At 41.3% G+C, this 27,746-nt stretch overlaps 1 protein-coding gene across 2 annotated transcripts in view; it reads left to right on the top strand.

The window, feature by feature from the left end:
• Positions 1 to 27,746, top strand: part of Adamts9 (ADAM metallopeptidase with thrombospondin type 1 motif 9) — a 157,054-nt gene that overhangs the window by 89,095 nt on the left and 40,213 nt on the right. For both annotated transcript variants that reach the window (XM_051203300.1, XM_051203299.1), the window contains 2 exons: positions 18,896 to 19,063; positions 25,681 to 25,854. In XM_051203300.1, the coding sequence (XP_051059257.1) occupies positions 18,896 to 19,063; positions 25,681 to 25,854 (342 nt within the window). The remainder of the gene's footprint in view (positions 1 to 18,895; positions 19,064 to 25,680; positions 25,855 to 27,746) is intronic.

Here is a 27,746-nt window from a genome sequence, read left to right as displayed (position 1 = left end):
CAATGTTTTTATGTCTTTCAACATGTCTTTGGACAGCTGTTTCATTACACCTTCTGACCACTTGTTTTGGAGATGGGAGAGTGTAATCTCATGGGGGGTGTGGGGGGAGCTGTGTCCTCCTGACTCAGGAGTTGTCTGGCCATTGAGGGGAGGAATGAAAACACTGGAATGTTGGAGGGGGGTGTAGGGGCTGCATCCAAGAGTAATTGGCTGGGAGGGGATCCTGGACAAAGCAAAGGCTTTTCCAGAAGGTTTGTCTTGGGGAAGAATGTGAAGGAGTAAAGGTGTCACCTTGTTCCCTTCCAAATAAAAGCCATCCATTTTCCAGCAAATCATTTCAGGGTGCCTGCTGTGGGTTGGGTCCTGTTACACATACAACAGATACAGCAAGGGACGAATCAGAGTTGGGCTGTACGAAGGACAAAGGAAAATTTTAGCAGGAAATAGAGAAACTCCTGTAATCAAAGACCCTGACCCGTTTCTGTCTTTGGCCGGCAGTTCCACCAGTTAAAATAAAAGGACAAACTGCTGCTATAAGCCACACCTTCACTGTTGCCGACCATATTCGCTCAATAAATAAAATTAGCAATCCTATTAGATGTGAAGTTCTCCAATCATTTTTAAATAGACACCCAACACTGTGGAAACAGAAACAGTTGTTGTTTTGTTTTTGTTTTGTTAAGTCATGGCCTAGAATCTGCCCGCATTAGAACCCAAATGTGTCCAATCAGTCTGAGACCCAGGATCAGTAGAGGACCTGGCTTTCTGCTTCTCCTTTCTGGAACTCAGAGGCTCCTTCTGGAGAAGTTGTGATCTAAGGGCACATATCCCCTTTGTTATTAAACAGAGGCCAATAAAAAGGTCTGGAGCCTGTGGATTGAGCACTGTCTTCCCTGCTTTTTACTGCTCTCTTGTAGTGGAATTGTTGTGAACAGTTTGAAAAGCACTTTTTCCCTTTCCAGAAGTGTATAAAGTACAGGTGGTAGTAAGGAAGATAGCTCACATGGACTTAGTCCAGAGTCCATCATCCCTGTCCAGATCAGCATCCCATTGCTCCTTTGTGGAAGAAGTTATGCCTTGATCCACAATCTGACAGCAGTGAGGAAGATATTCTGTGTTGCTGGTTTCCAGTATGGAAGTGATTAATAACATGTTGTCAATACTAGTCACATGTATTAGACCTGATAGTACAGGCCTGTAATCTCAACAATGAGAAAGTTTGAGGCAGGAGAATCCCAGTTCAAGACCTTGGCTAAATTGAAGGTCAGCCTAGACAGCTTAGCCACACCTTGTGTCACGTTTTCTCAAAAGGTTAAAAAGCAGTTAGAGTATATACAACTCAGTGTCAAAGCATGTACTAGCTGGGACCAGGACCACCATTCTACCCCCTTACCACCCCAAAATAAATCCTAAACACTACAATGTAAATAACGGACAGAAAACCTCATTTTTAAAGGTATTGGCTTATAAATCTACTAACCATATCTCCCTAAATTTTAAATGGCTTCATGTAGCTGGTGGCTACCAAACTGGATGGACAACCCGGCAACTGTGTATATTTGACAATACATTACATAAACCAGCCAAAAATCAAATTTATAAAAATAAACTTGGAGGAAACTCCTGTGTCAGCACTGAGAGGCCCCTACATAGTATATCCCGATAATTAGCATTCTCTCTCCCTTCTTGTGGTTTGTGCTTTTGTTTTACAAAATGTCAGTGGGCCACAGCTGGGCATTAGAGAAAAGCAGGGCAAATGTAAAGAGAGCCGGTCAGAACCAGCTGTCCTGGGAGTACTAACTCCAGCTTTTCAAAAGCAGCTGTTGAAACAAACTCTCCTCTTCTGTGTGTGAGCATTCAAGTTCATAGTGGTTGTACATTCACTTAAGGAGAAAGATGTTTACGTGTGCTGAGGGGTGAAAGGGCAAGCCCTGGTTGACGACTTTCGGGAGAAGGAGAAAAGTGAAAGCACCAGGTAGAATCTGGAATTTCAAAGGAGCATTGTCTCTTTGAAGGGAAAAACCTTGGAAGACAGCTTTGTCATATTCACTGATCCCAGTAGGTGACATTGGGCAGATCAGCCTTGCAGGACTCCATTTCAAAGACACATAGGGAGAGTCCCAAGCAGTGCTGATCTCCTCCTTCTCCTTTGTTATTATTGCTTCTGCAAGCCCCGTCCTCTGTGGTGTTAAGGAAACCTCGACAGGTCCATGCACACTCATGACTCAAACTGAAGAGCCCCTCCCCCTCCATGTGCAAATGTCTCCCAAGGCCCTCAGTTAATTCACATTCTCAGCGGCCAGACAGAATCCTCCACACACACATTTTAGGGTAACACCCTAAATTAAGATGCCATCCAGAGAGTGATCAAGAAATTCTTAATCGGTCTTCTGATCATTCTTAGATCATCTAAACACTAAAACACGAATCAAGTGATTTTGCACCTAAGCCACTTCTTAAAAAAAAAAAAAAAAAAAAAAAAAAAAAAAAACCCTCAGTCATCCAGAAATAAACTGCTATCTTAATTGATCAGGAAAAGACAAAATGGTCATGCCTATATCTAGGCAAGGACAAAGTCGACATTAGTAGTTGGGGGGGCTGAATGGATGAGGGAGGTGTTAATATTGGTGGCTGGGGGACTCTAGATGAGGTGGTAAGGGGGATTATGCAATTTTTCTGTATGTTTGAACTTTTACAAAATATGTTATTCTTAAACACTTATTTGAATAAAAATATTTAGATTGACTTTTCCTTGGCGAGGGGGTAAAGAATAGATCTAGATTTATTTCAAGGCATTAAACTTTTGGATAAATTTAGGGAGCTGTTTGTAGTCACACTTTGGCCCTATAGTGACAAAAAGAGGGGGTGTTGCCCCTCGCACCCAGGGTACAGTCTTGCCTGCCTTCCTTGACTTTTCCTTTCCTGCTTTCTCTTCCTCCCTGCACCATTCCCCTGCCCTGAGCAACTGAAATAAAAGGACCTCAGGGCATCTGAAAATCGTACCTTTTATGTCTCCCTTCCCCGGGGAGATCAATCCCAGCTTTCTTCCAATACAGCCCCTGCTCTCAAAATGTAATAAATAACACAGCCCCGCCCCTTCCAGCCACCCTACCCAGAGTATAAGTTCCTTGTAAAACAAAAGACATTTTCCAAAACCGTGTGCTGTTTGTTTTCTTTGAGCTTAGTCAAAAGCCCTCCCCCACCAGCTTACCTATTTCTGCAGTTCTGTATGCAGGACACTGATAAAGCCATGTTCCCTCGTTCTTCATGGTTGCCTTGAGTCAGATGTGACCTATCTAAGAGCCCCTTAGGGGGCCAGTGGGCAGCTGATGTCAGGGAGGAGCACTGTCCCCTAGACCTTGTGACTCTTTAACTGAAATCTTGTTTAATGTGTTGCAAGGAATTTTGTGCTGTACAAGGCATGTTATGTATAGAGCAAGTCTCCCTGACTTGTTAACCCTAGTCCCTAACTTTGCAGGAGTGATATCCACATGACTCTATAACTTTCATTTATCAGGAAGGCTGTTTGCCCCTACCCCCTCAACATCTATTCAAATCAAGCCAGTTCAGGGAACTTGGAGCCTTAGGATAAATGCGTGATTCTCACGTGTGGCTGATTTTATCCCTCAATGAACCTTTAAGCAAAGTCTGGAGATAGTTTCTGTAGTTACTGCTGGGAGTGGAGGCTTTCCTGGCCTCAAGCAATTGAAGTGGGGATGGTACTAGTCATCAGGCAAAGACAGGATGGCCCAACAAAACTTTATCTCACCCAGTACCTTAAAAGAGGGCTAAAATTGAAATGTCTGGCAAAAAGGAGTTCTTCCCTCTGAAAGTCTGTGGACTGATGGACGGGCTGTTGGAAACTCCTCTACAGAGAGGTGACATTCCTGTTAAACAGCTTTCTGAAGTCCTAGGAAGCCATCTGTATTTGTCAACTCCCAACAAGGTTTGCAAGAAAAAGCTGAATGTAGAAGAAAGATCCAGAAAGTAGATTCTCTAATCAGATTATGAATTTGCAAGCCAGCAAACAGTGCTACTCAACCTAGAGGGCTCACAGGGGTAGGGCTATTATAAATGTGTACTGATGTGATGGGGGTCCATTACTGTGAGAGGAATTTCACATGGCAATTCTAGCTTGAGTAATTACCTTTCTAAACAAAACAGTGATAGTGCAGATGGGACTATTCCTCAGCATCCCAGGGCATTCCAGATAGTTCTTACCTGATTCTTTTTAATTAGATGTTTCAGCAATGACAGTACCCCACCCCCTACCCCTGCCGTGTAAGAACCCAGCAGCATTTAGCATCTCGTGAGGTTTGGATGTCACGTTTGAATAGGTTACTGTTTGGGAATTTTTTTTTTCCAAATTAAGATTAATTCTAGTGAGAATTTTGTCTGGGAAAATGAGCACACTGATTAGGAGCTAAGACAGTAGTGTGTAGAGCAATCTATATATTTTAAATAAGTGTGAACTAGACTTTCCCCAACTGGACACTTGGGACCAGAGAAATTCTTCCTTGGGGGCATTGGAGAATGCTTAGCAGCTTCTGTGGCCTCTACCTCCCCCATATCTATCACATATCCTCTACATTGTGATAACCAAAACTGTCTTCACACATCACCAAATGATGGGCTGCTTTTTAAGTCAATAAAGTCTTTGAGGTTGGGTAATTGTTTTCTTTCTCTGAGAAGAGAAAGGTTGTCTTGCACAGATTACCAAGTTTTCACTATTGTATGACCTTGGAACATTGATTATTTCTCAGCTATTCTTTTTTTAACTCATTGGAGGAAATTTTTCCAAGTCAGCTATTCAAGTTGTATGACATTGACTTGGCTTTTCTGTACTTGACGTTCTGGGAAAGAGAGTTTCTGAGTGCCACTTCTCCAGATGAACACATTTTTCTCTTTGCAGATCATTGCTGCTTTAGCAGTTGGCAAATTCTATATATCTATCAGCCCCTCACCCATGCCACAAATACTGACAAATAGACTCAGAATGAAAGGTACAATTCTGAGATCTTAGAAGCAGAGAACATTGGAGACCATAGCTTTCTTGGATTCAAACGGAAAATCTTACTTCTCTTTTAAAAAAGTCACAAATATGACCAAAACTCTAGACTCTCAAATGCCTACTGTTTGAAGGTGTGTCCTGACATTGCTAACTACACAGTTCACACTTAAGAATTATACAAATGCATTACAGAAATATCAGAGGGGCTGGAGAGATAGCTCTGTAGTTAAGAGCTCTTGCTGCTTTTCCAGAGAACCTGAGCTTGGTTCCCAGAACCCAGTCAAGCAGCTCACAACTTCCTGTAACTCCAGCTCTGGGTGATCCAACACCCTCTTGTAGTCTTCATGGTCACTGGCAAACAGTTGGCACACATTCATATAAACATACACATGCACATTAGTAAAAATCTAAAAATAAATCTTCATGAAAATAATCACACACACACACACACACACACACACAGAGAGAGAGAGAGAGAGAGAGAGAGAGAGAGAGAGAGAGAGAGAGAGAGATTCCCTTATGTTTTCAGTAGATTTGTGCTTTTGTGTTGGGCCACATTCACCACTGTTCTCAGTTACATGGGGTCCCAGGTCTGTGTATGACAACCCCGCCAAAGTAGTACCAGAGCTGTGATGCTAAAGTAGTATTTTGGTAGAGCAAAGCAAATAAAATAAACCCAGGATACCGCCATTAGCCTAAGGAATTACATAGTAGGATTTAACATGTAACAAAGCAATGCATTCCCCTACCCCACCCCCAAAATTTAAACTGTTTGATGGAAGACTGGAGAAAATCAAGCATTCACCCTCGACTCTATGAGATGACTGAGTGCTGTTTTCTATAATAAAATTGAACATTAAGTTATTCATGGAATAACTATGTCAAACAAGCTCTTTAAATTAAAGTTAGAGGGTCTGGGAAGTAGCTTAGTAGGTGAAATATCTGCCTAGCATGCACAGAGCCCTGGGCTCCAATCGTGATACTGCATGTACTGGCTATTATGGCACCTTCCTATGAGCTCAACACTCAGGAGATAGACACAGGAGGATCAGAGGCTTAAGGTTATCCTCAGCTACCCAGAAAGTTCAAGGCCAGCCAGGGATACATGTGACCACATCTCAAATTCATTCATTCATTCATTCATTTTAAACAACAAAAATATGACTTTTGGGTAGCTATACCCTTGCCAGTAATTCAAGGTTAAGGATCGAATGTACAGATTTTCCCTAAATATGATGAACAATGAAGCCACTATTGAAAATCACACTTGCTTGACTTAATCCATTCCTAGGCAGTCACCAGTCGGCATTCCATTGACTGTCTTACACTTCTTGACCTGGCACTCTAGGTACCCATCTGTAGTTGACCAGGTGATTTGGACTGGGATGGAGAAATAATAACAAAACACCCAAGTTTTGGAGCTGTGATATGAGCCATGGCCCAGATCATTTGTGTTACACACAACATTAATAATCCTGTGGAGTATCTTTGGTTAGGTCCATTGTGTGGTAGGAAAACCGAGACACCAGAAAGTTAAGTATGTTTTCACTATCATGTGTCAGGAAGCTTTAGATGCACATCTGATGAAGTCCGAAGCTCTGAGTTCCAAGATGACTACAATCTTCTGAAAGTTTCATTAAGGAGAAAGCCACCCCCTTGCCCAGGCAATGGTTTAGCCCTACCTCTGCTTTTGAAAATTCCTCCAGGCTGAGTCATTGAGATGTGACTGTTCCCAAGAGTGTTTTAGCCAGGACCTGCTTTTCTCCAGTTACTTATCACTAGTTGGGGGAAGCTGAACATTTGCATTGTTTGAACTGGCTCCTTTTTACACTTCACTTGTTTTAGTAAAGCTATCTAGAGACCTTGGAAATTGGAATTGATCTCTCTGAGCACTGACTTTGAAATGGTTTTGTTTTTATCCCCCTGACTGTTTACACACTCTGGAAGGCTGAGAATTCCTGTGTCTGTCCTGGAAAGGTCCTGTGAACTAAGAACATGCTGTCTTTCTGGACATGGCTTGATCCTAAGACCTGGATTATTAGGACCTGGCCAGATAGATAGGTGCAGTGAGAGCAGCTTATCAAGAGCCAGTAGACACTTGCCTAAGCTTCACTCCACACAATTCACAGTTATAAAATCTTGGGCTCCCAGTTGGCTTCCTAGTCCTTTATAAACCTATATTGGTTTTAAATGAAAGAGTTTCTTTTTCAAAGCTAAATACTAAATGAGGTCATACTGTCATGGAGTCAATGTGGGAGTTTTCAAATTTTTGCACATAGCTTTTCAGTCAGAATGGAAATAGAAATTACCTGGCCCTAACAGACTGCCTCGCCTCCTCTTTCTCCTCCTCCTCTTCTCTTCTTTTTCATTTCTTCTCCTTCTCCTTCTTCCTCATCCTCCTCCCTTTTCCTCCCTTCCTCCCTCTCCCCCTTCCTGCTCCTCCTCCTCCTTCTCTTCTTATGGAGACATTCTTTCATAGATACTAGAAGAGCTTTCTGCCACTGAAACTGCATCCCTACCTCTTGCCTAGTGCATATATTTACAGTGTGTGTGTGTGTGCGCGTGTGCGTGTGTGTGTGCGTGCGTGCGTGTGCGTGTGCGTGCGTGTGTGTGCGTGGGTGCGTGTGTGTGTGTGCGCGTGCGCGTGCGTGTGTGTGCGTGCGCGCACGTGTGTGTTTCTACCTGGAAAACAGAAGTTGATGTAAAGTGGCATTACTGGGTAGAAGTAACATTACATAACACTGAGGGTGCCTGGTGACATCAGCAGTTAGAGATGAACTGTTTCTTAATTCCTTTTTCCCTTCTTTTCTGTCTTTCTTCTTGATAGTCATTGCTGTTGTTTGAGACAGGTTCTCATTATGCAGCCCAGGCTGGCCTGAATTTAGGATGGCCTTCCTGTCCCGGCTTCCTGAGTGCTGGGGTGCAGGCAGCATGTGCCACCACCTCCAGCTAGAGCTGAATGTTCAGTGCTTCTCTAGCATTTGGGGGTAACATAATATTCTGAGTTTCTAGTTTCTACCTTTTGCTGTTTTTGTTTTGTTTTTTTATATTACAATCTCAGATAAGCTTCCTCTTAGTTGTCCCTTGTTGTGTTCAGCTTTATAGTTGTGAATTAAATATTAAACTACAAGGGTAATTAGTCAGTTTGGAGGTGAATGGACAGAAGAGATTGGGGAGAACAATTGCTATTTATTTGTCTTTAAAATAAACTGAGCACTAGGGAAATGTGGACTTATTGCTTCAGTGTTCTTGGGATAAATGGCTGTAGCTTACGTACCATTCAAGCATGTATGCATTTGTACTGTATATTGTTTGGATGTTTTTCCATACACCAGGCATGTTTCTAGTCACTAGGAATTAAACAGTGTGTGTGTGTGTGTTCTCACAAACAAACACACTCACATTCTCAAAACCTATGAAGTGTATATTCTAAGGCATAATGGAAACCTATAATAATAACAATGTAAAGAATGGAATAGAGATTTTGAAAGAAGGTGACAAATTTTACAGACAAAACTAGATTAAGGGGAAAGAGTGGGGACTGGCATGGACTAGGGAAAGGGAACTAGTGTTTTAAGATTTGAGGAAGTCTCCGTTAATCTCCATTTGAACAAAGATAAGAGGAAATACAAAAGAAAACCATGTGGCATCCCAAAACAGGATGCTTCTGGAGGCAGGAGTGTGCTGCATTTAGGGTTCAGAGAGGCCAGGGGAACTAAAACAGGCAGTGGAGACAGGATGCAGGAATTACAGAGGGAATATGGGACAAGGAGATGCCCAGTGGTGTGAGCCTTGGGAGGCAAGAGTTAGGTCACCGAGAGAGAGATAAGAAACCCTCGGGTGGGATTGGATGGGTTGAACAGGAAGATGGGTTTATTTTAAAAGGTCGACTCTGGCTTGTGAATTCAAGGAAGGAAGCAGGGGAGTCCCTTTCTAGGCAGCCATGCTGTACCTGAAATGACAACAGTAGCAAAATGAGGGCAACAGTTGCCATGGGAACATGGGAAAGATGATGAGGCTTCAGAGGCTCCTGAGGGTGTTTGTTTGTTTTGTTTTTGTTTTTTTAGGTAGAGTTAAAGGATTGGCTGAAAGTCTGAATGTAGAATATGAAATAATAATAATAATTAATAATAATAATACTGTCAATTGGCTCCAAGTTTTATGGACTAGGAAAATGGAAGTATGATATTCCTAGTGTTTAAAATGGATATATCTATGGGAGGAACAGACGTGCAAAGAGATAAGAAAACTTCGGTTGGGAACATGTTCATTTGAAGTGCATATTTGCTATGATTTCACAGCTCTGCTGAACACCAGTGCAAGTAGATGTTTGTAATGCTAGATGTCTTTAGTGAGATAACAGAGGGAAACCCAGTACTTACAAATCATATCCTTCTTCCTTAGTCTTTAGACACTTTCATCAATAAATCTTAGAGTAGTACTGTAACAATTTAAATTTGTAAAACAAAACCAATAAAATAAACATAATTCTAGTCCTTCCTAATGTCAAATCATGTATTTTGTGTACATGCCAGTCTTTATTTCTTCTCCTCTCATCCATTTTCAGTGGGTTTTTGAGCCATTTCTTTACCAAAAAGTGGGCAGAAGGAGGAAATATGGAAAGAGATAAAGGATTTGAACACAGCATGTTGAAAGAGACAAAATGCTGTTTGATCTCTCAGTAGAGTGATGTGAAGTCAGTGTTTAAAATGACCTTGTGCCCATCTGTTCAGACACCAGTCTCTGCAGACAGTCTCAAATATTTATGCATACATCACTTCTGGGGTGGAGTTAGCATCCACCCAAACACCACTTGGTTACCTAAACTGCTTTTTTAAAAGTAGGGGATTTTTTTTTCAGTTCTCAATGGTATTTTTTTTTGGGGGGGGGTAAGTTTCCAGAGCCACTTGCTTGGAATCCCTAGGCTCTATAGATAAAGAAGTTCAGTTCATTTATAGGAAATAGTGTAACATTTCTGTACAACCCATGCTTGTCTTCCACAATACGTTAAATCAATGTAAATGCCCTACAAATATTTCTGTGCTGTTTAGGGAACAATAACAAGAAAAAGTCTCTACATGTTCAGTGCAGGTATTTTCCCAGATATTTTTGACCCAAGATTGGTTGAATCTTTAGACTCAGTCTCTAGGCATAGAGGGCTACCTGTGGGATCTATTTCACAGCTGCTTCATATAATTAAAGATGCTCCCTCTACCCCAAGGGACAATAGGAAAGGGCCATACTGGCTGAGAAAGCAGTGTAGGTTAGACGCAAAATGAAAGGCATACTGCTTCCATGTCTTTTAGATGACCAACTACATGGCTAGAAAGGGATGCCCTTCAGCAGGCACACACTATAGTCAAGACACAAACTGATTAATTGCTTTCCTGCAGAAACATTCCTGGTGGTGACTGAAGCTTCCCAGACCTTGGATACTGACATAGGTCACATCAAGTGGGACTGCCAAGGCTTGACAGCTGCTAACTGACACACATCTCCAGATTGCCTTCACCCCTCCAACCCAAACCTTTGATCACAGTGCACCTTCACGTTTCAAGAAATGTTGGTTACTGTTCCCATCACCCATAGTTTACTCATCAGTTACTAACTCAGACATTTCTTAATTTTCTCCCTTTCGGGTATGTGTCTGTGGCACACAGGAGCATGGATGTGAATATTCAAATATGTGTGGATCCATGTGCATGCATGTGCTCCTGCACAGATGTACACATGTGTAGAGCCCAGGTCTTCCGCTCTTGCCCTCCATCTTATTCATTGAGTCAGGTCTCTCAGGCAAACTTAGAACACTCCAAAATAGCCAGTCTTAGCTAGCCATCTTGCCCTAGGAACCCCTGTCTCCTCCTTCTGAGCTCTAGAATTACAGGTGGCTACTAGGCCCAACCAACATTTACATGAGTGCTGGGAATTTAATTGTAAGGTCTCATGTTTACAACACAGGTGTTTTAACCACTGGGCCATCTCCCTAGTCCTCTGCTCGGACACTTCTTCACTTACCATTGGAATACCCGACTAAGGATTTTGGAGCTTGTGTCTCACCTGCTACTTTCTTTTTCTTCCAGCTGTTTTCATAAACACTTTTATTGTAGGCAGAGTGGGTCCTTACACCATCATCACCCCTTCCCTGAAAAACACCAACATCCTTATTGTCTTTAAGCCAGATTACAAATAGCCATAATGGGTAACCCGGAGAAGGGTAAAAGAACTACAAAACTGGGCAGTGGCCTTGGGCAAGGGGAATCGCAGGGGACATGAAGAATATCAGGCCTAGCAATGGAACACACCTCATACTGTCAGAGAACCACTTGGCTATGATAGAATTCATCAGACACCATATTGCATGTTTTGGTGGTTTTTGTTTCTCTCTTGATGAAGAGGAAAATTGTAACAATCACATTCTTACAGAACAGAATGAATTGCAGTTTGAATTTTCAGATTGTCGAGCTTCATGCACTACTGGATTTAATGTTAAAATACATCTCCCCCTCTATTACAAACTAGTGGCACTGTGAGAATGGAGAGAGAGGGGAAGCTGGGGAGGCCTGTGCCTCCTACTTCTTGGAGGATTGTTGGATTGTGAGTGTGAGCACTGCTTACTGCTTTTTTTCTCTAGTAACCTGGCCCTGGCATCTCTCTTGTTGAGAGAGGTCACCTACTTGACCTTAATATTGACAGATGTTTTGAAGTGTGCCCCCCAATAGTTGACATATGAATCACAGTTTTTTCCTTAGATCTTCTGACATGTAGCATTAACAGAGCAATGGGGTGGAGTGAAGCCAGGAATGAGAGGGTGGCCCAGGGCCCCTTTCGTCTGGGATGATCATGACTAACATATTAGCTTTCTTCTGTGCTGTTCCCTGGCAACCTCATACTTTCTGGGGTTCCTTTCATACTAATATGTGCCAGAGTAGTCCTAGGTATAAATAGCCATCAAGCAAGCCTGTCAACACTGTCTTTGCACCCTGAAATCACAGCTCTTATTTCCTACTAAAACTTTCTTTTCCTGTTCAATAATTTGGTTCTTGACAAAGGGAAGAAACTACTCCCGCATGAACATAGACAGGAAGGGAGTGAATATATATTTAGTGGTAGTTACTTTTGATGCTAATTCTGTATCCAGAATACCTGATGTAATAATACCCCAAAGTTCAGAGAGGGGCAGAAGTATGGATGGATGTGAAAAGGATAAGAAAGAGGGATGAGCAGAAAAGATGCATGACATTTACATACAGTGCCCGTGTTTTCTTTCTGTGGTTAAGAGTCCATATTAAATAGGGGATAACCTAGAGAGGAGCAAAGGGGTCTTCAGCATACATATCTGCTCTGAAGATTTCTCTGTGCTCTTTAGAAAAGAAAGCCCTTCATACTTTCATGCCACTGGAATTTTGACGAAGTCCCATTTTTTCCAGTCAGCATCTCTTAGGGTACATCTCTTAGTCATCTTAGGATACATAAGTTGACAAATAGTCTTTCAAAATGTTACCTTTTTGATGGTGTTTTTGGTGACATCCTAGAAGACTCCATTGGATAGAAAATAAGGGTTATAATAGCAAATCTGTGCTAATCTGTCCAAAATATGAAGAGTTTTGTATGCAGTCTCCTTTAGTTGTCACATAATTGAATTTGTAGAGATACTATGATTGTCTCATTGTAACAGAGAACAGTTCTAAGCCAAGAGAAGTTATGTGAACCCATTGTGACCAGCTGTCATTTCCTGATTTTGTTCACATGCATAGCTGCCTCTTGGACTCTGTTCTTTACTGGCTTCATGGGCCCACTCTTGTTTTTGTTAGCATTGGCACTGGACATCCTCAAAGTCGAGGAGTATAATAGCTACTTGCTTTCACTCCAGCCCTTCATGCTAACTGTAGATGACATGGCTGACTGGTAAAGCAAAGAATGAGTTTCTGGTTAGCCATGGTTCTAGGCCATAAACCTCCAGTGTAACTAACATCTAATGGTTTCCTTTTCTGATTATGAAAACTATATGTGTGCCTTTCAGTCTGCCTGACCTTAAGTGTATCATCTTATATCTTCTCAAGCCTTGAGTCTGAAAGTAATAGATAGACTGAATAATCTTCATAATGGCTCACATTTAAAATATTTGAGAAATTGACCCTCCCCTCTGTGAATTGAGAGCCCCTAACTTACAGTCTTCCGTCCATAACCATGCCAAGACCCTTCCATCAGTCAGTCAAAGTGATAACTCCCTGCATGGCATTTGGCAGGCCCCAAAGGACTGATTTACCTCAAAATGGCCAAGAGAGAAGCCGGGTGTGTTTTCAGCTAAGGAGCAATGTGGGCTTTTATTTTTGTGATTGTATCTGTTTTTTATGATACCTTCAGATTCCCAAGTGTTGACGATACCATGAAAAGCTGTTGAAGTCAGAACTACTAGCACTGCTTAGCCATGCTCGTTTTAGGAGGCTGAGTTATCAGGGGACTCTGAAGGAGTCTTCCAAGGCCTTTCTCAAAGGGCCTTGATTCCAGGCATTCCCATAGGGAGGCAGAAGTGAACAGTTATATGGCTTACCAAGCTCCTTACCTAGTCTAAGGATTAACACGGTGATCATGAGATGTACACACTGTATTTAAAGATTAATTCTGCTGCTTCCCAGTTTTGTGACCTTGGGTAAGTCATCCTTACTCTTAGGCCCTCCACATCTTTGTCTATATAAAAGATCCCCAATAATATCTGAGAAAATGTAATGTATTTTAGCCTAGTGTCCTGTTCATATTAACAATTAAGTAGGAGATGCCTAATCTAGTGGTTAGTAATTATGGCCAAAGTTTATCTTTGGGTGACCTTTTTAAACTTTTATTTCATAGCAAATTAGTTCAGGAGCAGCACTGAGAGATTCTAAGTGCTTCTTTATGAATATTATACCTCTTATGATGCTATTCTATGATGGCTATAGCTTTTGTGTGTTCATTCATTTCATAAATAAGTTCTGACTGGCTATAGTGTATAGAGAAATATATTAACAATGTATGAACTGTAGCTACTCTCTACTGTCTTTTTTCATCTTCCAATAGTTCTCTAGGTCTGGCACTCATCAGTGTTTGTAGCTGTGACCCAAAGTCTGTAGTCTCGCATTTACAATTTTCTGTGGTAGAACAGAAGCTGTAGCAGTTGTCCATTCACCTTCCCCAGTGTTGTGACCCATTTGTTGCTGCATTGGTAATGGAACGCCTGAGCCTTGTACATAGCATTGTGTCCTCTCTGATGGCATGCCTTCTAGGTGATATTTAACTTTGCAAAATGAAACTAGAAACAAGAAAAGCTTCTTGTTGAGACCAACAATTTTTAATGTAATGATTTAGGTATTAGTTTTAAATTCTGTAGAAACAGAAGAGAAAGGGCTTGAGAAGTAATAAAACTTCTATCCACCTGCTTTAGAATGATGTAAGCTGTCTGACCCTTAGAAGAGTCTCATTTTCCTGCTAATGGGCCCCAGAACACGGCATTCTCTTGCTCTTTTATTCCTTGTTATTTTCTACTTGCAATTAGTCAATCCTGGGCTTAGACATATATACTAGTTGATCAGGATTCCCTCGCTATGCATTTCACATAGACACAACCTCATCTGTCAAGACTGCAAGTCATCTGTACAGACACTAAACAATGGCTGTCATCCTAGACCACCCACTAACCCACATCTTTCAGGCATCTGGTACAGTAGAGCCAGTCCTGGTCCAAAGCCTCCCAGATCTGGAACACTCAAGCTCCACCCAACTGCTTTCTACTAGCCATGCTCCATAAGTACACCTGGCCCCCACCCCCTTCTTCTTACCTCCACTTTTCCCTCTTCTTCCTTGCCAAGTCCATACAGATCTCCATCACCATAGGGATGTCCATAACCTCAGCAGTGACATAGCCCAGAAAATTCATTATTTTTTGGTATTCAGTCCGTCTCAATCAGGTGTAGACACCAGGGTTCTTTTCAGACTTCTTGATGATTATGGAACCATGACCCTTAGCACAAGAGAAAAGACAAATGCAAGGATGTCTAAGACCAGGACCAGTGCACCAGACCCACATCCATCCTCATACACAGAGCTACTTCTCTAGAGAGTTTAAGTCCTGGGAAGAAATTAAGAACACACTACCTTCATCTTGAGTCTCATTCCCACCAATGGAGTTGAAACACAAGGATTTCAAATTTTAGACCTCAGTGAATGGAAAGTGTCAGCATATTTGAACACAACCCAGCCCTGAGCATGCCCTTTGAATGGCCTCACAGAAACAAAAGCTTAAAATCCCAGGCATTCGGCTAGCTGACCTTGGTTCTAAGTAACAAGCAGTGGTTATGTTGTTCAGAATCTTGCTCAAATGGTGGAGAGGGGCAGGGATCAATCTCTTAAATAAGTTGAGTCATTTCCCAAAAGAAAACAAGTCAGTATTACTGGCAAATGAAGAGGCTATTTCATTTGTGAAATGTAAGGAATTAAATGTTCCCAGGAGCAAGAACTTTCAGATATGTAGCCAATAAATAACAAATTCTAGATGACGTACTAAATATAACAACCATGTCTCAGTGACGCGGGTTGATGTAAATGTCATCTTTGCCTGGGAAAAGACTGGGAATGATCAGATGGAATTTTCTCTCAGAATGTAATAGCTAGAACCCTGTGTTTCTTTGATTATCAAAGTGACAGCTCTTTTATGAAGTCATAATAGACCCATTAATAAGCCTGTTAGATTTGAGCATTTCTACAAGCAGTGGCTTTTCTTCACTGGTAATTTAGAAAACATTAAATGAAGAGTGTTTGCTGTCAGATGAGACACCTTGAGAATTCCCTAATCACTTTGAGATCTTAATAATTTCAGGCAAATAACATGTGCAGTGACTCATGTTTAAGTCTTGCATTCTTTTTTTTTTTCCCATTGCCACTTGCATTCAAGTTCTCCCTCACCCCCCAAAAAAATACACATAGAAATTGGTAGAGGGCAGCTAATCTATATATCAAAGGCATCATGTTTAGAACTTAGATTGTTCTTTACTGGCTCATTGGCAATAGATGCTAATGGATTCATGGCATACCTCGAATGAGTTACTGACAGCAAGATTCTTGATCATGTATCTCATAGCACTGTTATTGTTCACATCAGAAATATATTCACTTGTACTGGAACAGCATGTGTGACACCATATGTAAAACATTGTGGTTGTACTGTTTTGTAAATACCACATGACTTGTCTCTAGTAACAGTGCCTATTCTCCATTATGGAGCTGTGTTGGGATGTTGGGATGGCTATACAAGTCTTAGAGCTAATAACATCCTAGGGCACTGGCTGTGAAAATATTGACTGTGAAAATATTGAGACTTTTCTAATTCTGACTCTAGAGATCATTACCTCCTTTTAGACTGTATCTTCTAATGACCCTGGCAGATTATTAACTGTCTCATGAGCTCTTTTCCTACTTCACCTCGAAGACTAGCTTCTTTGGACAGCTTGCATACTGAAATGACTGTCCTAAGGATATATTTGCTCTAAGTTCATTTGTGTCTATTTGATGAGCCAAAAAGAAAACAAAATCAAAAAACAAACCACCCAGTTTTTTACTCTAATCAAGCAAATGCTACCACCCACTGTTCCCTGTGCTTTCTGTCAGGCCCACTTCCTACAAATACAGCACTTGCCTCTCAGTGCTTTTACTCCCAATATGCACCATCTTTTCAAATGGTAGCAAATACTATCACCATCCATTCAGTTGCCCAAACCAGAAATCTGAATGTCATCTTTGCCCTCTTCCCTTTTTCCCACAAATAAACCATAAGGTAATATCTTTCTACTTTAAAAATATATATAACCTTAATCTACCAACTTTCCCCACCCAAACCTTCTGTACATTCATCCAAGCCACCTCTTTCTGGCACAAATGTGCTGGTTTCCTTCATGGTTCCCCTCATTTCCATTCATCCTGTATTCACATCTAGTACTTGACTCAGTAGTCAAAGTAGAAATTTTAAAACAAAAAATATATCATTATTTATCCTGAATTAAGTCTACTGTGAGATTTCCCATCATGGCCAAATATAATTCAATCTAATTTTCATGATCTCCAAGCTTGGCTGGTATAGCCCCGTAGGAGACGCACAGAGCCCTTTTCCAATCACTCCAGTTTATCTGCTTCTTAGAAGTCAAGTCATGCATCTTCACATATAGTACTTCACTTGAGCTATAGTAATTTCTGTTACTTGTCTATAAGCTCTCTGAGGTCAAGTACTATGTTAATTCTGTTATCACCATATCCCCAATGTGTCCTATAATTTCTACCACATGGTGAGTATGAAATAGATGTTTTGTCCACTAAGCAAATGAAGTTATCCCGAATTGTAATTATGACCTCATCTTTTTCTTATTAAAGTGACATTTTAAAAATTATGCACTGGAGATTTACAATAGGCATTATCTTTGTGCAAGTTTTGGTTATTCTCAGAGGTGGAAAAGTTCTAAGAAACTCATTGTAAGAAGCCCTTGAACATGATCCCCAGTATTCCTCATGTACCCAAACTCTATAGGTTAACTGTCATAGGTTTTGTTTGATACAGACTTTCCAACTAGGCTCTTTCTTTCCAAAGTGTAAAATATTATGATTTCCGTAATAGCTACTCCAATCATATATTCATGAGTATTCCGCACCTCAAAGTAAAAAGTTAAAGCCAAATGTGTTAATAAACATTATTTTAAATTTCTCTACTAGCTGCAGTTGAAATTTTTATAATGGTTTGTTTTTAACAGAAAAAATATGTTTGGCACATTTATGAATGAGGTAATTTTGAGTATGTCTGGTAATAGTGATAAAATTAGTATTAGACTCCTTGTTTTACATGGAGATGTTTGTCTATTAGGCATCAAAGGGCACTTTGGTAATTTAAGCCAAAAAAAAAAAAAAAATAACAAAGTTATTGGGGAGAATAAGAAATGTGAGGTCGAGAGAAATGTAATGTGAAATCTGTTTCCATTGAGACTTAACTTTTTAGTTTTCATTCTTAAACTTACTCTGCTCTAGAATGCAAGGCTATTATACTGGGAAATAAAACGTCTTTAAAGATCTGAGCCATCAGTTTAGGATGGCTATACTAAGGACTCCATAATTGCTAATGAGGCCTTGGATGTTGAATGTCTCAGTGCATCCATTGGGGCCAGCCTCTTGCCTGTTCTACAAGAACCTGTCACATCAAATTCTTGTCCAGACTCCACGGGTACTTTGATTCCTAAACCTTTCTGAGAAACCTAATCTGAAATCAAAGTCAAGTTTCTTAGATGTGGTCAGACAAGGTCGCATTTGAAACAGCCGAGTGAACCCGCAGATCAAAGTTGAAAGGTAATGCCTCCCTCCTGAAGTTGGCATGGACTCACCCACCAGCTAACCTTTCAGTTTTTTGGGTTTTGATTTTTGTTTTCCTGCCTTTTTCACCTCTTCTCAATGGTCTGGGAAAATGAGAGTTTTTTTTCCCTTAAAGAAATAGCTGGAGAGTTTCCTTAAACACAATCTTTAAAACATTGAACATAGAGCCATGTTAGAAATGCACTTTATACCAATGTGTGTTTCACTGTTCTGCAGTGGGACTACCCTTGGTTTTAAAAAAAAAGAAAAAGAAAAAAAGACACAGTAATTTCAGGATCATAAGTTGTCATGATCTCCCCATGCTGCTGTATTCGCCACTGCTATAGTGAATGGGCTTTTTTTCCCTCTTGCTACCTTTCCTCCCTGTAAGGCTTTGAATTACTCTCCAGAATGGCGCTGGAAAGAAGGGGTAATGATAACTCTCATCAGATGTGATCACATTACACATTTTTTAAAATCATAGTCACTGTGATTAAAAAACAACCTTGCCATTGCTTTATATTGCAGTGTTCTGTCTCTTGTGGTCGAGGGCATAAACAACGAAATGTTTACTGCTTGGCAAAAGATGGAAGCCGTTTAGAGAGTGATTACTGTAAGCACCTTACTAAGCCGCATGGGCACAGAAGGTGCCGAGGAGGACGGTGCCCCAGATGGAAGGCTGGCGCATGGAGTCAGGTGAGCAACGCTTCTCCTCTACCCAAATGATCCCTTCTGTTCAGCCCCACTGTAAAGATTTAGGCATGCTGGCCTGCCCCTGTCACCTGGCAGAATGCATTCAGTCAATACCCTGATCAGCCCACGGTTCCATGATTGTACAGTCTGCGTGTGGGTGCAAAGGGCCCCTTTAAAAGAAAGACTCCCCCCCCCCCCCAGCACATTCATTTATGTTTCTCTGCGTTGTTTTTGTTTTATAAAGCAGAAGGAGTCTTTACCTGGGCAGGCTGGGTGGCCTTCGACAAGTGACCTCAGTCAACAGAGCTTTGGCTGTACCTAAGTGGTGCAGTTGTGAGGCTGAATCTCATACGATGATAGATGACAGATGTCTAATGCAGACTAGCCCTTCAGTATCTGACTGGTGGTCTTGCATTATCATTCACTACTTAGACAAGCCCAGCTTAGATTTCACTGAAGTGAGTGGTTGTCACCTGACTGGAATTGAGGCTCAGTTTACCTTGGAAATTCTCAGAGTGAGCACTTTCATATCACTGTCCTGGAGTATCCAACAGAAGCACTGTATAGAAAGGAGGGTATAGTATGAACTACTGTTTTAGGGAATATCTGTCTATCATGGCAGAGAAGGCACAGCAGCTGGCATAGTGCAGTCAATGAGCCAGCATTTTGGGGCACAGCTGTCTACATCTTGGCAGACCAGGAAGCAGAGAGACAGGGTTAAAGGTGGGACAAATATGTAAACCTCAAAAGCACCCTCCAATGACCTATCTCTCCAGTAATTACACCTCCCACCCCAAAGATCCCACAACCTCTCAAAATAGCACACTGCTTGTGAACACCTTCAAACCATGACAATTGTCAATATCAAATACTATATTTCTCTACCTGTTTGCTTCTTTACAACTGAGGTTGGGGGCATGAAGGGGAGCATTATGTCATTTTGTAGCTGTGTAGCATTGGATAGATGTTTGACCTCCTGAGTCTACTTCCTGTGGTTCTTAGGAGGATTTTAGCTCTGTCTCTCTGCTTCCTGACCCACCAGTGATCTGCAGCAATGAATGCCAAGTGCTTTGCTCAGGGAGGCTTGAATACAGTAGACTTTCCAGAATGATATTTTGTTTGGATGATATATATATATATATGCTTTAGATGGGAAAGAGAAGAGGGACCCAGGCTACCAGTTACAGTCTCTTGTTGAACCTGCAAAAGCAACTTGGCACATTAAAGGCACTGGTACCTAATCCTCAGAGTAGGACTCACAACTCCACTGCTTGTATGTTTTCTCATCGTGGTTTAAGTAACAAGGTTCGATTTCTTTGAAAGTATTCTATACTTAATGCTGAGCCTTCTCTCTGCTGATCGGATTCAGCAGGAGCTTCCCAGTCTTCTCATTCTCTGATGCTGTGGTGATTCACACCAATGACTGACTCTTAAGGATCAGGAAAAACTAGGCTCCAGGTGGGTGGCCTGGGGAAGAATTCTCCCAGCTTTGGGTGCAGCCATGTTAACACCAGGAGAGCTGAGGATTTTCCACTTCAGTATTCTAGTGGAAAATTCCTCTAGAGAGCTGAATGCTGCTGACATGTCCTTTGCTGACATCATTGTTCTCTATAGCCATGCTCCACTTTACAAAATACACAGTATAGTGAGTGCATCAGTCCCCAGCACAGTAGCCTTGTCCCTCTAGAGGCTCGTGTCATAAAAAAACATCTGGGGTTTGCTTATTGGCTTTAATTTGGCAATCAAAGAATCCATGCTCTATCTTTCCCTGGCTTCTGTTGGAGATCATGTTCAAGGCAGTATGTCATACTTGTCATCTTCCTTAATGGTTTCTAAGTGGCCATTATCATCTTTTAACTTCCAGCCCTTTTGTTTTGGGAGCTATTCAGTTCATGCAAAGCCTGCAGCTAACATTATTTAAGATGCCACACTAATTAGGTTGTCCTCTTGTAGACTTTCATGCTCTGTTACTCTTCATTCTGTTCCTTAGCCTTTTCTTATCTACTTATCTAATGCATTTTCCCTCAGTATATTAAGCTCTGAGCATGAAAACGCCATGCTTCTTACAGGCCAATTTATTCACTAAAGAGATGCATAAAAGAATCTTTAGCTCTTTATTGGTAAACACAGACTGAGTTCTACTACAATATCCAGGAGAAGCCTTAAATTGCTTATGAAGCTAGGATGGTTAGGTCTACAGCCCTTTTGGTTTGTTTGTTTAGCAAACATAGATAATAGTGTTATCAAATGCCTCCCTAGAAAGAAACACACCCGTTCAAGACAACCACTCAGAATTGATTTGTAGGAGTAAATCATAAAAGGAGGAAAGGCCTGAACATCACTGAGGGAACTAGCTCATGGAAAAAGATGGTCTGCATGATTAAGGATTATCAGCTTACTAATTACCCAGTGGTAAACAAGAATATTCCTAAGGCAAAGATATTAAGCAAAAGTAATGAGCTCTCACTTGCTACAATATTTAAATTTTATATCTGGCCTTTCTATCTAGCTATACTCCAGTCATCTTGTCTTCAAGGTATGGAGAATAATTAGGACAGTTTTTCATCATGTCAAAATGTCTAATGATAAGACACATTGAATGCTGTCACAGGACTCTACCATACTTAATAATACTTCCCCAAATGGAATGTTTTGAGATGTAAAGTGGATGTTTCATATCTGTGTCCTTTGAAATCTTGGAGCTGTAAAGGAAGTTCACTTTTTTAAAAATCCTCACTAATGTCTTAAAGGATTTCTTTTTCCCTCAAACAGTCATGTCCAATTTGTTTGGAGGATTTTGATCAAGAGCTAAGGAATGCTGATGAAATTTTAAGACAAAAATCACCATTGGGTTCTTGATTCAGCCTGAGGCTGTAAAGGCTCAAAATTGTTCTTGGGCCAAAGTCTTCCAGGGTACAGTTTGCTAAGATTATGCTGAACCTCTACCAAGCCCTCTCCCTACCCCTAAAATGATGGGAAAAAACAGATTGGGTTGGAAGTAGTATTTCTTTATTTCTTTATCAGTTCATTCATCATCACTCCTGAGTCCCTGGCCTTTCTCTCCATTTAACACCTTTGGGGTCAGAACAGGCCTTACAAACCATGGGATGTCTTGATTTGCCTCTTTACGGACATGATATGGAAACGAATGCTGTAAAGCCGTGGGGCCTTGGATTCCTATGAATTCATTTTTATATGATCTCTGTTGCAAATCTAGCCATGAAACTGGCAGATTATCCTTCAAGTCACCTGCCATTCTTGATGTTGACTTTTCCTGTAGTGAGAAGGAAAGCAACCCAATTGTGGTGTTTGCTGCAAGAGGCTTTCCACCTGTTTTCTGCAAACAGTGGTAAATATGTAGCTTGTGCCCTTTGAGAAATTAAGGAAGTTGTCATATGAATGCTGATGAGAAACAGTATTGCTTTAGTACTTTCTGGTCTCTTGGTTATTGTGGGTTTTATTTGGGCCACCAATCTTGATGGTGCATCATTGTTTGAATATAAAACCCCAGGTTTTGCTGCATAGTATAAATCATTGCTTCATGGCAGTACTGTGTTTTGAAAGTAGGATCTCAGTTGTAATCCATAGTGATGTCCCTACATTGCCTTGCCACATTTGATTTTGATTTGAATTTTGTGTTTTGTTTTTCCTTGAGCTAAGGTAATTGCCTCCATTCTTCACTTTATTTATTGATGAATATCTATTGGAAAGGCTTATTAGGAAATAATAATGATTTTATAGGAGGCAGTTAGCAATGTCTGGAGAAAACGGAAAGCAACTTCCAAATGTCCACAGCATTCTAAGCATTGTGCTTGGCCTGTCAAGCACTTTGCTGAAACCCTTGTATAGAACCCAGGTTTAGTGGCTGATGTTATTATTTATCTAAGTTGTTTATACATCCACTTTTCAAATTAGTTCCCACTTTAGAATAATGGTACCACTGTAATACTAGAAGAAATTGTGTGTGTGGGGGGGGGGGGCTTTCTAGTTTTTCAGGTATGTTAATCCTCCAAACATGAGGAATTTCACGGATTTTGTTTGTTTGTTTGCTTGCTTGCTTGCTTTGTTTTTTAAAATCTCTGTTAGTGTTGAGTTCCCCTTAAGCCAGTGAGTTCTGCTGTCTGGCATTGCACAGCAGGGAACGAAAAGAGATGAAGCCTGGCTCCCAGCTCAGCAGTCCACCATGAGAAGTATCTCCCTCCTTTCACACCCTTTCAAACAGACTGACCTGCCAAGATGATGGGAGGGACATGTTAATAGGGGCCTTGAAGCTAAAACCTTCACTGAGCATAACTAGATGCAGGGTGGTGCTAGGGGCCTTTCCAGGGCTGGTTTTTTCCTCCAGGATTCTGCACAAACCTCTCAGAACTTCTCAGGAAAGCTAGCTGTCTCTGCACATGAATTGTCTTCCATGAACCAGTGCAGGAGAATGAAATGCAGTTGCAGCATACCTCGTTCTGCACAAATGCATTAACCAGAAAGGCAGGCTTTCCACTTCACTCTTCATTAAAGGCATGGTGATAGCTCTTAATTAATAAAGGCATCATTTCAAAGTTGTCTTCAGTGTTATGATAATCATTAGCCAGAACAACGTATTATATGGTAAAAAAAAAAAAAATTGTCTCCATTTGTCCTGTGCAGAATTATGAAACACTGTAAGAAGTGGTTTTCAAAATGTAGATATTTATGCCTCTTAGTACCTTTCCTTCACTGCACTCCAGGTACTTCTTTTATAGCATCAAAAGGAAGTTGGGAGCCAGGGGAAATAGCTCAGTAGGGAAGCACAGGCTCTGCCATCACGAGTTTAGAATACTGGCACCCTGGTCAAGATCTGAGTGTACACCTTTAAGGTCCCAGTGCTAAGGAGGCAGAGCCTGAAAGATGCTTGTTGACCAGCCAATGTTAGCTGTGAGCTCTGTGTTAGGTGAAAGGCTCTTCTTCAAATAGAGTGGAGAAATTTTGGAGACAATACCCCACATCTGCAAACAACAAAGGAGTTTCATTTACTTAACAGCCTAATTAGTACTAGACGCTCTAAAGGTATTTCCCATTTTTCTTTGTTGTGAAAACATTATGTGGTTTTTCACCTTACATCAGCTTTGTATCAAATTCCAGTGTGTTTCCATTATTATTCTCTATTTCTATTGCACATTATTCTAGAGGTATATTCTTAGATTTAAGAGTCCAGCTTCAATTATCCAGAACTTTTTGGTTGCTGTTGATGACATTTGAATGTTTCTGTCATTTTCTGGGTAACTCTACTCACATTCTTTTTCAGTACCCTCTGTGTAAAACATTACTCATGTAGGCCCTGTAAGCATTAAGTGACCTTTGTCTGAACACAAAGCCATTTGTGGCATTTAAGAGCCCTTGCCTTCTCCCAGAACATAATGACTTTAAAGCCTGGTTTCTTGTGGGTCACAAACTCATTCAATTCAATTAATCCAATTAAACCCAAACAATAGCAGCAATGTTGGGACGAAGCATTGTCTTCGGTTCACTTTGATGTGAGCTATGAGCCTCTTCCCCTGCATAGATTTTCCTGAAACAATAAGATTTCCCAAGCTGCCTTCTAAAAAGGATCTTAAGCTTCAGAAGCACCCACTTGGGTGTACATCTTGAAAGAATTTCCATCATTTGCAGAGCACCTTGAATTTTCCTACAAGTAAATTGGGCAGGCATGCAAGCATAGCTTAAAAAGGCTGGTTCTGCTCTAAGAAAAAACTTCCTCTTGGCTACATGGCATGCATGTCAGATAACTTCGTTTTCTCAACACCAGGTGAATTATTAGGGACTGAGCTATCCCCCTAAAGTTGCTAATAACCTTTAATAACTAAGTTCAGTATTATGCACTTCTTTATAATCAACCATTGGTTTCTGTCTGACAAAACATTAATAAAGACAATAATTCTTGGCTTGCCCATAAGTGAGATTATGTAACCAGCAATGAGGAAACCATTAAAAAATTAATTTAGGGGCAAGTTAATTAGTGTTTTGCAACTTGGTCAACAAAATGTTTCATCGTGATTAATGGGATTTTTCAAGGACTGAAAGACATTAAGCCTGAGGAAATTATTTTTCCTTATTAGCTTTTATTCTTCATCTATTCATTTGAGATTATAAGTAGGCAGAGATACTTAAGTGAATCCCATGATTTAAACAAACAAACAACAAGCAAAGCAATGTTCTGTCTCCAGAAATAGAAACTAGAAAATAAATGGACTGGAGAAAGTCATTCTACTTGTATGGCCTTAATCATCACTGGTTGATTCTCTTTGGCTTAGACTATAGGACTGTATCTCCCAGTTTTTATAAGCCATATAATGTGGTCACATTACTTATGGGCTGTGCCATTTGCCCATGATCTCTCCACCCTCCATAATTCACTGAGAGCTTTGGTTTGTCCACACTTGTGGCTCCTGCTCCCTCTCCAGCACTGGCAGTGAGTTTCCAGCTTTTAGACATTGCCTTGGTGTCCCCCTCCTTGGAAACAAGAAAGCATCTTGACTACTGTGAGAATCATTGGATTAAGAAAGCATTGCCCTCCTCTGTGACCCTCCCCTTCCCGCCCTCGAGAAAGAACGAGCCCAAATGCCTACTTACATCCTGTGTCTTCTCAGTGCTCTGTGTCCTGTGGCCAAGGCGTACAGCAGAGACATGTGAGCTGTCAGATTGGGACACACAAAGCAGCCAGAGAGAGTGAGTGCAGCCCACACACCAGACCAGAGTCGGAGCGTGTCTGCCAAGCCTCACCATGTCCTCTCTACACTTGGAGGGCAGAGCAATGGCAAGAAGTAAGTAGAGCCATGAAGTAAGTGCACACCTGCCTGCCTGTTGCTCCACCCCCTTGTCAGCATCATATCCGCACCCTATGGAGCCAGCAAAGCTACTGAGCACAGTGGCATTGCTGGCTCTGTCCCCAAAAGTTTGCTGTCAGTCTCTAGGCAATTTCTGTGTGTATGTGTGTGTGTGTCCCTGTATTCTTGAATGTTCGAGAGCTGTGCTCACTGAAAGGGTATGTGTGTGTCGGGGGAGGGGGTGAGGGGGCCGCTTTAACATGCCTTTAGTGAAGAGCATGAATATAGAGACAACTTTCACAAGAAGGGAGATGGGAGGAATATTTTAATATGTCAGTTTGGATTTGGTTATTCTGTGTTAATTTAAATAGCCATAAACTGCAAGTCACAACACTTGAGGTAAAACCTAGGCTTTATTTTTCCTCTTCTGTGGCATTGACTGTCATGGAGCAAAGATGAGTACTCGCTTGAAACACTTATCAATTAGTGTAGAATTTCCAGTGGTTTCAACAATGGATGGAATCCGAAGAACTGTTGAGTTAATGCAGATTTAGGCCAGACTTATTTTTCCTTCACTCCACAAGTTAATGCTTGACTAAAGCAGACTCTGAAGTAACCATGCTGAAAAGTCTAGTTAGTTGCTGGGAAGTGGTGGGTAGGTAGAGGTGGTATACGTTAGAAGGAGGTAACCCCAGTTCCCAGAACAGAATGCTAGATTATGGAAAGAGGGGGACAGAACTGGAAAGTAAATTCAGACCTGCTGCCATTGGAATGATATAAAAAATGCATGCTGCTGAAGCGAGAAGATGAAAGACTCCCCTGCACTAAGAGTGGTCCTCAGCTCAAGGCAGCGTGGTTTGCAGGTCCTCGTTCTGCACTTTGTACTGTGCTGGGAGCTTTCTGCCCATCATCTCACTTCATCTTTTGAGCCGCTAGATGAGGTGAGACTTACTATCATCCCCCTTTTCAGGTGGTAAAACTAAAGTTCAGACAGATTTTGTCATGTGTCCAAGTGGCCACATCTAGCAACTGGAGAAAGCCATGTGTGGTGCTGTTTGTTTTCTTAAGTCTTTATGATTTTCCAACTGTATTCTGCACCCTTGGAGTCAGTTTCCCAGGATGAATCCATTCCTTACTACAGTGATTCTGTTCTTTAGGAATTCCTCCTTCTCCATTGCCCTAGTCTATGTGGCTCATTTTTCTTGTAGACTTTTCTTTGCTTCTGCCAGACAGTGTCGGGAAGAATACCTAAGGCAGTTAAATTGCAGATTGCTTGAACTGGAGCCAGATATGTTATCTACCAGGAACTTGGATGTTTTGAATAATATCGGTATGGTCTTTACCTCAGCTCTGCCATCAATAGCCACATGTCTCAAAGCAAGAATCCTTATATCTCTGAGCCTTGGCTTGCCACCTGTAGAATGAGAATGGCAGTAATTTTGTGGAGTTGTTTTGAGGAAGTTAGAAAGGCCACTTATCAGTCACAGTCCCAGGAAACTTGCCACTGTCTTTGGAATTATTACCTCAGACCTATCCCTGCCCATTTTCTTCACCTCACTCTTCATGCCAAACTCAACTCTGTGTCCCTGTTCGAATGATCAGGTAGTGAGAAAGGGTTCACAGATGAATCAAAGCTAACTGCTTACACTGTAGCCAGCGCTTGAGAGTTCGAGAGCCATCTGAATCCCTTAGGGTAGAAAATCACACAAGAAACTTGCCCAGAAGCTTCGATCTTTGCATGTGCAGTGCAGATGGGCCTTCTGAAACCCTTCCTAAAATACTGGCTATCAAGCTCCTTATAAAAAGACTGAAGAGTGGTGGTGCACACCTTTAATCCCAGCACTCAGGAGGCAGAGGCAGGCGGAACTCGGTGAGTTCCAGGCCAGCTG

Source organism: Phodopus roborovskii, unplaced genomic scaffold, assembly GCF_943737965.1.
Source record: "Phodopus roborovskii unplaced genomic scaffold, PHOROB, whole genome shotgun sequence".
Lineage (NCBI taxonomy): Eukaryota > Metazoa > Chordata > Mammalia > Rodentia > Cricetidae > Phodopus > Phodopus roborovskii.
Note: the sequence above shows the minus strand (reverse complement) of the source record. Positions and strands in the feature narration are given on the sequence as shown.